Genomic DNA, 14,593 nt, shown 5'->3' on the forward strand with positions numbered 1-14,593 from the left:
CTCACTGTGCCCCCCTTTCCCGAACTCTTCTCCAGGGACGTGCACACGAAATGAGGAATATCCGCGGGTGTCGTCATGATGGTCAAATGATTTATATTTGCCAAGTGCTTGGAAGAGAGCAAGCACGTCTGACTCTCTCGGGTCAGGCTCCCTAGAAGTAGCGCCTGCGGGGACCATCACCTTGCGAGTGACAGGGGGGTGTGGACTGAAGGGGTTTGGGAGGCCGGCAAGGGTGAGGGATAGCTAGCAAAGCCACAGTAGCCCACGGGGAGCTCTGGAGTGTGGTGGCTTGGACTTTGTCCCCCGAAGGCAAGAGGCAGGACTGTCCTGCTGCAGAATCAGTCCCTGGGTGGGGGACATAAACCTCTCAGACGTCTGTCAGCCAAGGGTGAGCCTCCATGAATGGTGTGTGCCCAGCCAGGGAGATCTGGGTGGGATGCCGCCATCTGCTACGGGAATCAAGTGTTTGGGGTCAGCAGATCCACATGCCAAGGGGACAGGGCTCAGAACCAGGGAATCTGAAGACACGAGCCTCAGTTTCTGCACCCAAGATGTCTTCCTTTGACTCTCACGGGCCTCTCTGCATCCTCAGTTTGGGGTCGGAACCCGAACTTCATCTGTAGACAAATCATAGTTGTACGCGCATTGTGGCCCAGGCGGGGGGCACGCAGAATCTTATTCTCTGCAGCACGCCCGTCCCCAGCCCGGGGCTTGTACACAGCAGGTGTGCAGCGCGGTTCCACCGGTACGCGAGACCTCCCACCCGCAGGGAAGGCTAGTCCACGCCTGCCTCTCGGCACCTAACTGGATGGAACTCCCCCCCCCCCCCACCCCGCCCTTACTCTTTACCTGATGCTTTTCTCTTCTTGCCTTTCCTTGTACGAGTCCTTTGATGTGTGGGTGTTCTTCCTCTCTCTGGAGAGGCTGGCTTCACTGACACCCCGCAACTCCATTCAGGGCAGATTTGAGCGACAGTACCCAGATCTGTGAAATTCTGAAAGAACATGATGCCTGGGAAGGCGGGAAGGCAGCTTCAGCCCCGGCACGCTGGGTGGCAAAGTGACTGCGGGTGGGTGGGAAGAGAGAGAAAAGGCAGCGGCGGCTCCCTTGGCAATAACTCATGCCAATCAGGAGGGAAGATGTCAGAGCAGGGAGACTTGGCATCTGGGCATCCTCTGGAATGTGCAAGATCAGGAAGTATTTGCTTTTCTGTTCCTCTCCCTGCCTTTCTCTGGGACATCCAATAATCATCCATGTTTCACTAAAAGGACTCTAGTGGTGGGATTTCTGGCATATAAGTTTCGGGTGGGGGCAGATACTTGGGGAGCAAGGAAGTTTCTGTGTAGTGGTGAGAAGAGGGGAGGAAAAGACCTTCCTTAGGTGTTTCCCAGTTAGCAGTCTCCGTGCCTTCACAGTCTTTAAAAACGTTTCCCCCTCATAAAAGTAATATTGCCATTTTACAAACACTTTGGAGGGTAAATAGTTTTTTAAAAAACCATCTCACTGAAGGATTGCCAACTACTGTGAGCTGTTTGAAAGGTTTTCCTTTACTTTCTTCTATGTATCTAGATTTGGATCGCTGTTTGACTTTTTACTAGCTATTTTTATATCATCATAACAGTGTTTTAAAACCTTCCTGATACTTTCCTGCGTTTCCTGGCATTAAGTCTTGTGGCCAGGGAACTGGAGTACTGAGTAGCTGGGACACTTGGAGCAAGAGAGAACCCTAAAGTTGGACTTCAGCTTCCGTAGCTTGAGATGCGAGCAGAACGTAATTACCACGGAGGTTTCGAGGTTTCGGAATTGACCTGGCTTCCTCCCCAGCAGTGGCCGACTTGGGTCTCTGCTCAAACTGTCAGATCCTCCAGTCGGGAAGGTGGAAGAGCTCAAGGCAGGTCAGGTGGCCTGGTCCAGAGCGGGGACTCCGGATCAGCCCTTCTGGGGCTGTCCTGGCAGGGACGCATAAGCGCGCACCTGCCCAGTTCCCCGTTTCCAGGTGTGTCCTCCCAGCTCCACCGGAGATGCCCGGCCACGGGTACCTCTTCCAGCTACCCGAGCTCCCTCGCCCTCCCTTCCGGGGCTTTACCCCACTTCGCGGGACCATCTTGGGTATTCGGGAGACCCAGGGCACACTTCCCCGCATCCCAAGTGGGCGGAGGGGGGCCGCGCCCGAACTTCCAAGGCCTGGGAGTGGGTAAAGGGAGGTGGCCGCCCTCTCCCCCGGGAATTGTTTGGGTCCCAGGAGTCAGCCCTAGGCCGGGCGCGCCTGCTGCTCGGGTGGGGTGCCGTCCTCACGGCCCTCCTTCTTTTCCGCGGTGGCCCGGGGGCGGACGGACGCGACGGCGCCCATCCTGGCCCCCGCGCGGTTTCCCGGCGAGGCCGGAGGAGGGAGGTGATGGAATGGGAAGAGGGAGGAGCGCGCGGGGCGGGAGGGGAAGGAGAAGGAGGGGCAGCGGCTGGGGGGAGAAGGAGCCTCCGGCTGGGGAGCCGGAGGAGGAGCAGCAGGAGGAGGTGGGGGTCTGGGGGTAGAGGAGCGGGGAGCCGAGAAGCCCCGGGGGAGCCCCGGGGGAGCTTGGAGGCGGAGCGGCGGAGGGAGACTGCAGGACTAGCATTGAGCGCAGGCCGTGCCGCCGAGGGCTCCGGGCGGAGGGGGCGGAGCAGCGGGAGGGGCGGGGCCTGCGGGCGCCCCGCCCCTCCCGCCCCGGCCGCGCGGAGGAACGAAGATGGCCGGGCGCGCCGCGGGAATTGAGGGGCCGCTGGCAGCAGCGGCTGTGCCGGCGGCGGCGGCGGCTCCGGGGCTGTGACTCCACGCGTGGCGGCGATCCGAGCGACCCGGGCGAGCGGGCGGGAGACGCGGGCGACGACGCGGAGAGCCGGGCGGGCGGCGGGCGGACGCCGGTGCGCGGGCGCCGGGCGGAGGATGCACCGGGTGCGGCGGGCGGCTCCCCGCGGCTGCCCCCGCGCCCCGGGCGCCGGGCCTTAGTGCTGGCGGAGGAGGCGGCGCGCGCGGGGCGGCCGGGCGGCGGCGGCAGCGGGGCTCGTGCGGTCATGCCATGGCTGAGCGGCGGCCGGCGGCGGCGGCGGGGAGAGCCGCGGGAGGCCCCGCGGGAGCCGCCGCCGCCCGCGCAGCCCCCTCGGGAGCCACCGCCGCCCGCGCCCCCCCGCCGTGGCCCCCGCACCCCCCGCGCCCTCCGCGCCGCCGCCGTCGCGGGCCCGGGAGAGCGCCGAGCTGCCGCTGCCAGCCGGCTGGGAGGAGGCGCGCGACTACGACGGCCGCGTCTTCTACATCGACCACAACACGCGCCAGACGTCGTGGATCGACCCCCGCGACCGGTAAGGGCGGGGGGCGCGGGCCGGGGCTGGGATCCGGGCGCTCCATCCCTTGGGCTCTGGGAGGGGATCGAGGCCGCCCGGAGGCCTGCGGGTCCGGGCTAAGATTGCGTGTCTTCGGGGCCCCGGCGGGGCTCACGGCGCCCCTCGCCCCCACCCTGGGGCCTTGGACGAGGATCGAGGCGCCCCCTCTCCGGCCTCGAGGCCCCGGAGTGCGGAGCCCTGGCCGCCTCCCGGCCCCGGCTGCTGGGCCGGCACAGTGACTTGGTTCCCTCACGTCACCCGCTGACCGGCGCCTGGAAGCTGGGCGCCTGGAATTTCCTCTCCCAGGGCTGACGGATGGCCCTCTTTTCCTTTTTCCGCCGGGGCCTCGCCCATCCCTCCCGGGCCCCGGCGGCCCACCGCCCCCGGCCCCGCGGCGGCCAGATGAGCTGTCATCTTGGAGCAGAAACGTGCGCTCCAGCTTCGTGGTGTGGGTTCCTTGTCTGGCGGGCTCAGCCTAGTTTCCAACCAAAGACTGCTGCCAGATGGGCCACTTGAGGGATTCCCAGTTCTTTCGGAGCTGGGAGAGCCTGCTCCCAGACCGTGCTCGTTGCTCTTTAGCGCCTTTTAAACAACCGACTTGAAATTCTGATTGAAATAGCCTTGCGTACTGCAGCCAGAATGGAGTATGATTAGACCCATATGCTTTTGGAGTAAACGCAAAACAAAAGTTGAATTTCAGGTTTCCTTTTTGTGCAAGACGTGAATGGGGCATTAAGTTGTCTTATAATTCATGTGAATCTATCCCGTGGAGTAAAAAATGGATTCTTCTAAAAGCACTACCAGATTCCATTTAATTAAGTTCATGTAATGTGCTTTTCCTTAACTTTCTGTGTGATTGCTGCTTTCAGTGGTTCCGCTTTTTTGGAGAGATGCTTTTTGCGTGTGTGTGTGGGGGGGGCAGGGGAGGGATTGGGAATTCTGTTGAAACCGAGTGTTTCTAGTGGTTACCTGATATCTTGTGCTGTTGGGAGCAACTTTCTCACTGCGCTGGGCCTGGATGCTGGAAAGGAAATACTGCAGGCTTCCCAGTGATTTAAAGACTTGAAAAGGCTCAGTGTGATGACATTGCTCCTGCCTCCTCCTTACCTGCACAGGGAAGTGCTGCACGGCACTGAAAATAAACTTTGGAGGAGGGAAGCTGTTGAATTACTGCTTGAAGACTCTCTCTGGGTTCAGATAGGGAAAAACAAAGCAAAACGATCCTGTTTCCCCGACATTCTCCCTGAACACAGCTAGCCTCTGGACTCAGAAACTTAGAGAAATCCTAGCACAGTTTTATGGGTTAAAAAGATGCTTAGTTATTTTGAAAACCAGGTGAGATCATATAATAATTTTAACCAGAGGCTAGAGCCACAGCTGTCTGATCAAGCCATGGATGGTTCTGGAATTGGTAGAACTGCTTGGAACGTAGCGCCCCTTTATGCTGTATGTCTGTTAAAAACCCAAACAACTGGAAAATGAACCAATTAAAAATCTTGTTTGGCTCAGAAAAGGCTAAGGCTCATTTTATGAGGGTAATATAAAACAGTTGTGGTTACCCTGGAGTGGGGATTCAAGATGAAAAATAGAAATGTGCAACTTTCCATTTTAATGGTAGGACCCAGGACATAGTTGAGCAGACCCTACAGGAGTCAGCTTGTAGAATCTTCCTTTCTGTGTGTTTCATACACATTTCCTATGTTCTTTTTTTTCCCAGAAATCTGTTTGTGGTGCTGAATGACATTTTCACCCTTTTCAGACATCACTTACGTTATCGATTTGTTTTAAAGTCCCGTTTCTAATGCTAAAAGTGTCAATTGAGTGAACTAAAGTGCATATTTTACATTTTTTATAAAGTAAAAACATGTGTATACTTTATGAGACATTGTTTTTATAGTGAGTGAAAATTCAGCAGGGGACAGCTTGCACTTCAGCTCCCATAATACCTTGCCCGAAATATGTATGGAATGCTCAGCAAGCCGCAAACATTTAAGTGGGTTCTACCGAGGGGTGTAAATGGCGTCTGGTGTAATAGCCACTCTTCTTCCTCTTTCAAAACAGAACCCTGCCGATTTTTATGGGTGACTGATTATCCTTGAAAGTTGTAATTGATTTTTATTATATGGAAAAACTGTTCTTTGGAGCACATTTTCTCCTTGTGCATCTGCCACTTAAAACCCTTTTGGAGTTGTGTCTGATTCACACAGCTGGAAGACGGTGTTCAAGGACTTTCTCCAAATAGCTTCCAAATAGAGAACTGACAGGAGAGTGGCAAATAAATAAATAAGTAGGTCTTTAAAGAAAATGAAGTTAGGAAGGAATAAATGAAGGTAGTAGGCAAGGCAAAAATTGTTGTTGACTCAGAACATTATTTCATATACCATATAGTAAAAACTGTATCGCGTAAGATATGTCCTGTAAGCAAAGCAACTGAGAGCCAAGGGTTGTAAATGATCTCTTGTAGAGTTTTCTGGTGATTCCGAAATTCAGTGTTGTGTTTAACGGCATTCTGTGTTGGTGAATTGGTGGAGTTGTAATTTCTTCTTCTTCTTCTTTTTATTTTATTTTATTTTATTTATTTATTTGCTAGAGAGAGAGAGACAGTGAGAGGGAGAAGCAGACTTCCCGCTGAGCAGGGAGCCTGTTGTGGGACTCGATCCCAGGACCCTGGGATCATGACCTGAGCCAAAGGCAGACGCTTAAACAACTAAGCCACCCAGACGCCCCTGGAGCTGTAATTTCTTTCTCAGGTCACAACCAAAAGGTTGTAAATATAAGGAAATAATCTTTACAGATGTGGCATCAGATGTATAAAAAAAAAAAAACAAAGTGTTTTCCAAATGGAGTGTTTTTGGTTTGATTTTCAACCCACCTTAGGCTTCAGTTCACTATCTCTGCAGATCAGTACCGTCTGTATAATTTTCATAGTTTCCTGTGAATTGTACCTAAAGACCTTGTTAAAAGCTACAGAGTTGGTTGTTTCTGCGGCTGGTCGTTTCTGTGGGTCAGTCTTGCGTGCCTTCCCTTAGCTGCATATATGTGTTCTGTGCATCTGGACTCGGAGTTCCGTGGCCACTCTACACAAAGAGATTTGCTACTTAGGCAGAAAACATGGGAAAAACATTTTGTCTACTTCGGAAAAATTTCGTGCCTTTGACAGTTGTGTATATGTGTGCTTCCGGCGTGATTGTGTTGATGTTATCCTACAGATGGACTGAGTGATTGAAACTTCATGTTCTGTTTCTTGGAGCTTGGTTGCGATTGCTGGGACGCCAACCTCGAGCAGCTTAGAGATGGTGGACCATATCCCATTTGAGATCAAAGCAGATGGTGGAAGACCCAGAGTATATCATGACGCAAACTTGTAGGGACCCATTTGTTCTTGAGATGGGATTTCACCTGCTCCAGCTGGAGAAATTCTGTGGTATATTAACATTCCTTTGAACAGGCCATTGTTTTATGGAGAAAACAATCCATGGTTTGGGAATTTGCCAGGCCAGAGCCCCATATGACAGAGCCGGATGACATCATTGCCACCTTCTTGTGACCTTTATCTAGTATTAATTAGTAGGAGGTTTAATATATTTACTCCACAGAGTCTATTTCTGGATTATACAAACTTTGTGATAACAATGATTTCTCCATTTGTCATATTTTAAGATTATTGGTACTGTCTGCATGAACACGGGGAGTGTCTTGCTTTTAAGGCCATAAAGGGTAGGCTCCTGGAAGAATCTTTGTCTGTTTAGATTATCAACAATCATTTCTTGGCCTATTCTTGGCCTAGTATCTTTCTTTTTCTTTCCTTCTTTCTTTCTTTCCTTCCTTCCTTCCTTTTTTTTTTTTTTTTTTTTAAAGTGAATAGAAAAGTCATTTCTGAAAATAGAGCCCGGATGTTTAGAAATCTCAAAGTTTCCTTTCCTCCCTTTTCACTACACTGATTTCGGAAGTGGAAATAACGTGTTCCACCTTCTCTGGTGGGTTCTGCTTCAGGAACCACAGGTCAGCTGTTAAATGTTAGAAGCCACCTGGCGATCCTGGTGAGCTTCTGCTATAGCCCAGGTCTTTTTGCTAATGTTGGTTGCCTTTCTGATACATTCAGTAAAATTACTCTGATGGAATAAAGCACCGTTGAATTCTCCTGATTTCAGTTATTCCCATTTAAATCCACTAAAATGAAGAAATATTTATAGAGATTCTTGGCCTCCTGCGCTCTCTGGGAAGGTGGATGGAGACCCAGGTTTTCTGGGAGTTGGGAGACAGACGTATAAAATGAATACAGTGGTCACAAGGTGGTCGCGGTTTCTGAGAAAAGGAGGGAGGGCTCATTTGAGCCTGGTGGTGGGGGGGGTGTCTTTATTTTCTTCCATTGATTTCCTCTGTTAAGGGTTTCTCCTTGGCTTTCTGGGAGCTGGGGAGGAAGAGGAATGTGAAGAAAGTGCTGGAGGCAGGAGGTGCCTGCAGGCTATTTGGAATCAGAGGTCAGTTTCACTGAGCCAGCGTCTTTGTGTGAGGGAGGGAGGTGAGACTTGGGCAGGACCATGAGGGGCTTGGAACCCTCAGCTTGGGAGTTGGAAGTACTTGGACTGTCTCGTGCAGGCTCCTCATTTCGCACCGCAGGCCACAGCTATGGGGACGTCCTGCTGGCAGTTGGAAGGACAGGGACTCCAGCGGAGCCTTCTGGCGGGGAACCAGTGCTCCTTCTGGTATGTCACTCAGCTGTCCAAAGTCCACCCGCTTTTAAGCGTCCTACCTCTGTGTGTTTGTTCATTCCTTCCTTCCTTCCTTCCTTCCTTCCACAACTGTTGCACAGCAGCGGTGAGCACCAGGAGTCTAGTCCCTGCCCCACGGGGCTGACACATCCCAGCATGGTGAGGGTATCTCAAAAGGGTGCCTGCAGAGCGGTGGAATCTCCAGTGTTTTCTAAATGGCGGGGCCTCTTTTTATTTCTTTAAAGCTCAAGGGGCTAAGGAAGTGAGAGGGAAGGAGAAAGGGAGCAGGTTGGGGCAGCCCCCAGACAGCAAGCCCGGCTGGGGTGGGCGGGCCGGCCATCGTGCCAGGCTGGAGAGCCTCTGGGCGGCCGTCACGTGAGAGTCAGCACTGCCGAGGCCCGAGCAGCCTTTCCCGGCCACGTGGAGCTGGGTCAGAGCACCAGAGAGCCACGGTGCCCGGTGAACTGTCGCTGCCGCTTGGAGCCCTGTCCCACGGGAAGGTGCCTGTCTCCACTGTGCGAGGAGGACTCGGAGCGTAGGGATCAGCTGGATTCTCCCTGAAAAGTATCCTCACTTAAGAGAAAACAAATTTCCGTAGGATTTCCATACCACGAGGTGTACCATTTGAAAGTGCACAGTGCAGTGGCATTTAGTATATTCCCGGGGTTGTCCTGGCACCACCGCTATCTAATTCCAGAACTTTCCCGTCACCCCAGAAAGAAATCCTAGAGCTGCTAGCAGTCATTCCCCACCTCCCTGAGGTCCTGGCCACTGCTCCTGTGCTTTCTGTCTCTGTAGATTTGCCTGTTCTGGCCATTTCCTCTCCGTGCAGTCTACACTCTGTGGCCCCCTGTGGCTGGCTTATCTCGCTCAGCGCAGCGCGTCGCGGTTGGTCCGTGTCACGTGTAGATCGGTGCTTCGGTGCTTCGTGCCTTTTCATTGCCAAGTGCTGCTTGGCTGTGTGGCTAGGGCGCGGTTTGGAAGCCGCCCCAAAGGGCCCCCCTCATTCAGGTGTTCCCGCGGAGCGGAGGAAGTAGGCGTGGCTTGAATTGCGCTGTGTCAACTCGAGCTGTTCTACTCACAGAGAAGTGGGCCCTTCGTGTTCACAGCGACAGAATGTAAATGTGACCTCGTGTAGTCCTTGAGCAACACGAATTCTTGGACGAGCTTGGATAGGCTGTTGTCTGTTCCCATTGCTTTACAACTTGGTTTGGCTCCCCGATAGCTGGAGCCAACCTCTCTGGGGCACTGGGGGTCCCCCCGGGTCCTGGGGGCCTTTGCACACGGTGCCCAGGGAACCCCGTGTTTCAGGCTTCATGTTCCATTCCCTAGCACGAGCCTCGAGTAGATTGCCGTTTCTGAAGATGGTGTCACAACTCTGCAGGTTCCGATACTGACCCAAGGTGGACATTGGCGGTTCTTCCCTGCGCTTGGCGTTTCGGAATTGAAACAGATAGCTCTGGGTTGCGGGCTGTTTGGGAACTGCTCATCCTGGCTCTAGTGAGAATGTTTTCTTGCCTTTTTTCCCCAGGTGCCCGTTCACGTGGGGCCGCGGCCGTTAGCCCGCGGATGGACGGGCGAACTTAGGTGAACCAGTGAGGGCTTGAAATGGGAGAGTTCGGGGCTTCATGGCTCGGGCCTGCTGGTGGACCTTGGCTAGTGGGCCGGGGCCCCCCGATGTGCCGTGGTGGGGCCGGTCCCTCGGGGACTAGGGCAGAGCTGGTCTGGCTGTAGCTGCACGCGTTTGCTCCCTGCCTCTGTTCTCTCTCTCGGCCAGACAGGCCCCTCACGCACACTGGCCCACTTCTTAGAGAAGACGGTTGTTTTTAAGGCTGGGGTGATGCTGTCCTGACAGTGGCCCTTCTGCAGCCGCTGGGACTTGTTTGTGAAGTGATGCACTGCATATGGCTGGTCCACTGATGGGTGCAGCCAAGGCAGCGGGAAACGCTGTGCAAATTCATGGTTTGTCTTCATCGCAATTCTCTGTCCTCGCTTGGCGCTCTGCTCCCGTGTGCAGCTGCCCTTTGAAATGTTCAGGTCCGTGGGGACCTGGGTGTTTTTTCTATGACAAGGGGAGCCCACTGAAACATTCTTGCCCTATGAGAATGAAACAGTGCACAAATATGCAGAACACATGGAAATCCCCATCCGCTTCTTCCCAGAAGGAACCTCCCGTAGCAGCTTGCTGTGAGTCCTTCTAGTCCCTTCTCTAAACCACCTAAATACATGTGCATAAAGCTGGACCTTTGTCTTGGAGTGGGATCGTGCTATCAATTTTTTCCCCCCGTGACTTGACACTCTCATTTCATAGTATGTCTAGGTCCTCTTTCCACTATTGGAGTGCACAGATCGACCACCATTCTTTAAAAATTTTTTTCCTGAGATAAATTTCACATAACAGAATTACTCATTTTAAAGTGAGCGGCTCCATGCCATTTACTACAGTCACAGCAATATGCTTCCACCCCCTCTGTCCAGTTCCAGAACATTTCCTTCAACCCAGAAGGCAACCCCGTCCCCATGAAGCAGCCCCTCCCCATCTTTCCCTCCCCACAGCCCCAGGTGGCTTTCGCTTCTCTGGCTTTGCCGGTCCTGGACATTCCATCTAAATGGAATCGTGTGATATGTGGCCTTTTGTGTGGGGCTTCTTTCCTCTAGCCTGATGTTTTTGAGGGTCATTTTAGGGGTCTGGTTTTATACTTCTGCTTTTACTTTAATACAGGGACGTGCCCTCACGTGATCCTAACCAGGCCGCACGCTCTAAGAAAAATCAATTGACCATTAAAAAAAAGAGTTTAGCTTTTCATTTGTTCCTTCACTTAGTCTTTGATCTGTTACTTTGAGAAAGAGGGAAGTACAGATGCGTCTGCATTTCTTTTTATCATTAGGGTCGGGGAGCCAAAGCACTAATGTACGGTAAAACTTTTTAATAGTCTGGATACTGCGTTTATGCTGGGTGCCACAGAGAATAACAAATGAACGTCACCAGCCGTTTTCCTCAGGGAGCTGAAATGCAACGGGGGAAGCAGAGGGAACATCTGCAGAGTAAGAAGCCAGTGCCTGGTGGTTACCGGTGTGCTGCGGGGGGTCGGGGGGGGGCAGCCCTCAGGCCAGCGGCCAAGGCCCTGGCCCCAGCTTGGCTCCTGCCCCCTGCGTCACTCTGCCATGCAAGGTGCTGGATGTCCCTGTGCCTAGATTATCTCACAGGGACAAGGAGGACCATGATACTTGTTGTTAGTTAGTCGATGAACCAAGATTTCAGTGTGAGTTGTTTCCAAAGCACATGGCGGCCCCAGGAGATCCTAGCCCTGGGGCTGGCCTCCAGTAACCCACAGGCTGAATCCAGCCCACCTCGTGTCTGGTGTCTTTATCCAGCCTGCTGAAGAAGAATGGGTTTTCTATTTTTAAGTGGTTGAAGAAGAATAAAAAGAAGCAAAGTGTTTTGTGAAATTTATGGGAAATTGACATTTTGGTGTATATGAATAAAGTTCTCTTGGAGCTTAGGTCCACATGCTGTGGCTGCTTTCGAGCTAGAACTGACTACAAGGACAGAGTGAGGTTGCTGGACAGAGACTAGATGGCCCACCAAGCTGAAAATATTACTGTCTGGCTCTTTACAGAAAATGTTTGCTGACATTAGATCTTATATCTTAGAATTCATTAAGGTAACCGTTGGTCAGTGGGCATGTAGAGGGTTGGAGCACAGGATAAGACCTGAAGACCCCAGTGGAAAGTCTAACCAACTAGAGGAAAGGGGCTCGGAATCACAAAAGCCAGTGGGGATGTTTTAGTCAAGGAACCCTTCCATAGAAACTTCTTCAAAAAACGATGTTGTATCTGTCATAAGACAACCAGCGAAAGTTAGATTACGTCATTTAAATAATATGTGAATTAAGACTAAGAAGGCAAGAGAATAACCACATTTAGAAAGATTTTCCTTAGGGGCACCTGGCTGGCTCAGTGGGTTAGCGTCCGACTCTTCTTTTTGGCTCAGCTCAGGGTCTCGGGGCTATGAGACGGGTCCATGTCGGACGCCTGCTCAAGATTCTCTCTTCCTCTGCCGCCACTCCCACGTGCACGTTCTCTCTCTCTCTCCCTCCCTCTGAAAAAAATGAAAGAAAGATTTTCATTAAAAATATGTATTTAATTCTGAGTATCTACTGTGCAACATTGTGATTATAGTTAACTACTGTATTGTATCCTCAAATTGCTAAGAGAGTAGATCTTAAATATCAGCACAAAAAGGCAGTGGTAATTATGTAATGTGATACTTGTTAGTGATAATCGTATTGCAATATAACTATCAAATCGTCATGTTGTACACCACGAACTTACACAATGTTTTATGTCCAGTGTATTTGGTAAAGCTAGAAGGAATACACAGTTAAAAAATCCAAGGTTTAGGGGCATCTGGGCGGCTCAATAGGGTAAGTGTCTGCCTTGGGCTCAAGTCATAATCCCAGGGTGCTGGGATCCAGTCCCACATCGGGCTCCCTGCTCAGCCTAGAGTCCGCTTCTCCCTCTCCCTCTACCACTACCCCTGCTGGTGCTCTCTCTCTCTGTCAAATAAATAAATAAAATCTTAAAAAAAAACCCCCAAAAAACCTAAGGTTTAAAGGTACAAAAAGCTTTAGTTCCTAGGAGAATTTGAGTAAGGGACTCATTCTTTTGTGCTCTTGGGTAAATGGACCCCCGCCCCCCAACCTGTACTTTATGAACTTCAGTGGATTTTAAAGGCCCATTAAGGGAATTGTGTGTGCACATATGTGCCTGCTTAGAACATGCAGCTGGAAAGAAGAAATCCAGCTGTTCCCTACCCTTCCACAACCCCCTTCGCAGACCTCAGAGGTGCAGAAAATACCCTCTGGGACTGGTGTTATAGGGAGAGCCCTTCATTAGCCTGTTCCTTGTCAGAGCAGACCGAGAGGCAGTCAAACCCCAAACCACCATACGATTCCAGGCAACACAACACACAGAGGGAAACTGGTACGATTCTGTTTATATAGCATTCTTATGGAGAACCGACTCGTGGTTGCCAAGGCTTAGGGATGGGAGGCAGGGGTAGATATGGCTCTAAAAGTCGCTTGAGGGAGGCTTGTAGTGGTGGGATATTTCTAGATCTTGATTGCGGTGGTGGAAGCTACACGGGATGAAATGGCATGGAACTAGTATGTAACACGTGCAGCCGCTCACGCACACGACGACGTGTGCGCACACGCGGACTCGGAGGGAGCTGTGCGGGACGTACCAATGTCAGTTCCCTGGTCGGGCTTTGTGCCCTAGTTATGTAGGATGTGCCCCCCAGGGGGGAAACTGGGTGAGGGACGCTCCCCATACATTTCCTGGCAACTTTCTGTGAATCTATGATTGTTGTAAAATAAAGGGTTAAAAAAGAAAAAAGAAAAAAAAGGAAATCAGAGAATGAAGGGACCAAGCAGTTATTTATAGTTTTTTTTTAAATTTAAAACATCTCCTTTCCTTTAATTTATTTAGATTTTACTCTGCTTTTTCTACACAGTACCGAGCACATTGTGGGTCCTCAGTAAGTGTTGAATGCAATTATGCATGTAGAAACAGATTCTACTTATATGTGTATTTGTGTATTTCACTTAGTTTTTTCCCTATATTCTAGAGTTCTCAAGATCGGTCCCCTTTGTCAGCTGTCAGAGCCCCCATTTTGTCGGAGCGGCTACCCTTGCCTTGATTCAGGGGATGTGACCCTCTGCAGCTCCTGGAGAAGTCCTGCTTGCTCAGAGCCGGTGGCTCTCAACTGGGAGTGATTTTGTGTCATTTCCCACCCCCCCTCCGGCCCTGGGGGCCATTTGGCAACCTCTGGACACATTTTTGAATGTGGTAACTGGGGGCAGGGGTGGGGTGCTCCTGGCATTTAGAAGGTAGGGGCCAGGGATGCTGTGAAAAGTCCTACAATGCATAGGACAGTCCCCACCACAACAGACAGTGATTTGGCCCCAGATAGCAATAGCGTCTAAGGTCACTCTGAGCTCGGCATAGAGCAGCTAGGTCTGTGGCTGGCTGGGGCAGGAGCACAGGGCCCAGAGCCGTGCCTCGAGCACAAGGTGAGGTGGGACAGAGGCTTAGTGGAGGACAAGCCCTTTGCTCCTGCAGACCTGCAGGGAGGTAACTCCGCCCAAACCTGGAGTGGGGCAGCTAGGTTTACCGCAGAACCCAGGAGGGAGCTGGCTGAGAAGCCCAGGCTGCCGGAGGGGAGAGGCTGCATCCATGGTGTGGTGGGGGGGGGTGGCTGATTGAAGGTTCTAGAGCTACTTGCCTGCAGCCCCTTTTCTTAGGCGAAATGTGAAATGACAGCATCTGCTACTTCTTCGAAGCCGGCTGAACTGGGGTTTCTTACTTGCAGGCAGGGGAGGTGTCGTCGCTCAGGAGCTGCTTGCTCGTGGTGTCCGCAGCCCCCCCCCCCCGACCTTCTTGCTGGGGGTGTAGGCCGCCACCGCAGCTGTGCCATCAGTTATGAGATAGTCCTCTGTGTCTGACCGTGTGGATCGCCTCTT

The 14,593-nt window shown here is 52.1% G+C and overlaps 1 protein-coding gene across 1 annotated transcript in view; it reads left to right on the plus strand.

The window, feature by feature from the left end:
* Positions 1 to 2,724: 2,724 nt before the first annotated feature.
* WWC3 (WWC family member 3) overlaps positions 2,725 to 14,593 on the plus strand; it is a 111,765-nt gene continuing 99,896 nt past the window's right edge. The window contains 2 exon segments of the mRNA XM_045996117.1: positions 2,725 to 3,156; positions 3,158 to 3,333. Of these exon segments, the coding sequence (XP_045852073.1) occupies positions 3,049 to 3,156; positions 3,158 to 3,333 (284 nt within the window). The 5' untranslated portion in view covers positions 2,725 to 3,048.

The sequence above is a fragment of the Meles meles genome, chromosome X, assembly GCF_922984935.1.
Source record: "Meles meles chromosome X, mMelMel3.1 paternal haplotype, whole genome shotgun sequence".
Lineage (NCBI taxonomy): Eukaryota > Metazoa > Chordata > Mammalia > Carnivora > Mustelidae > Meles > Meles meles.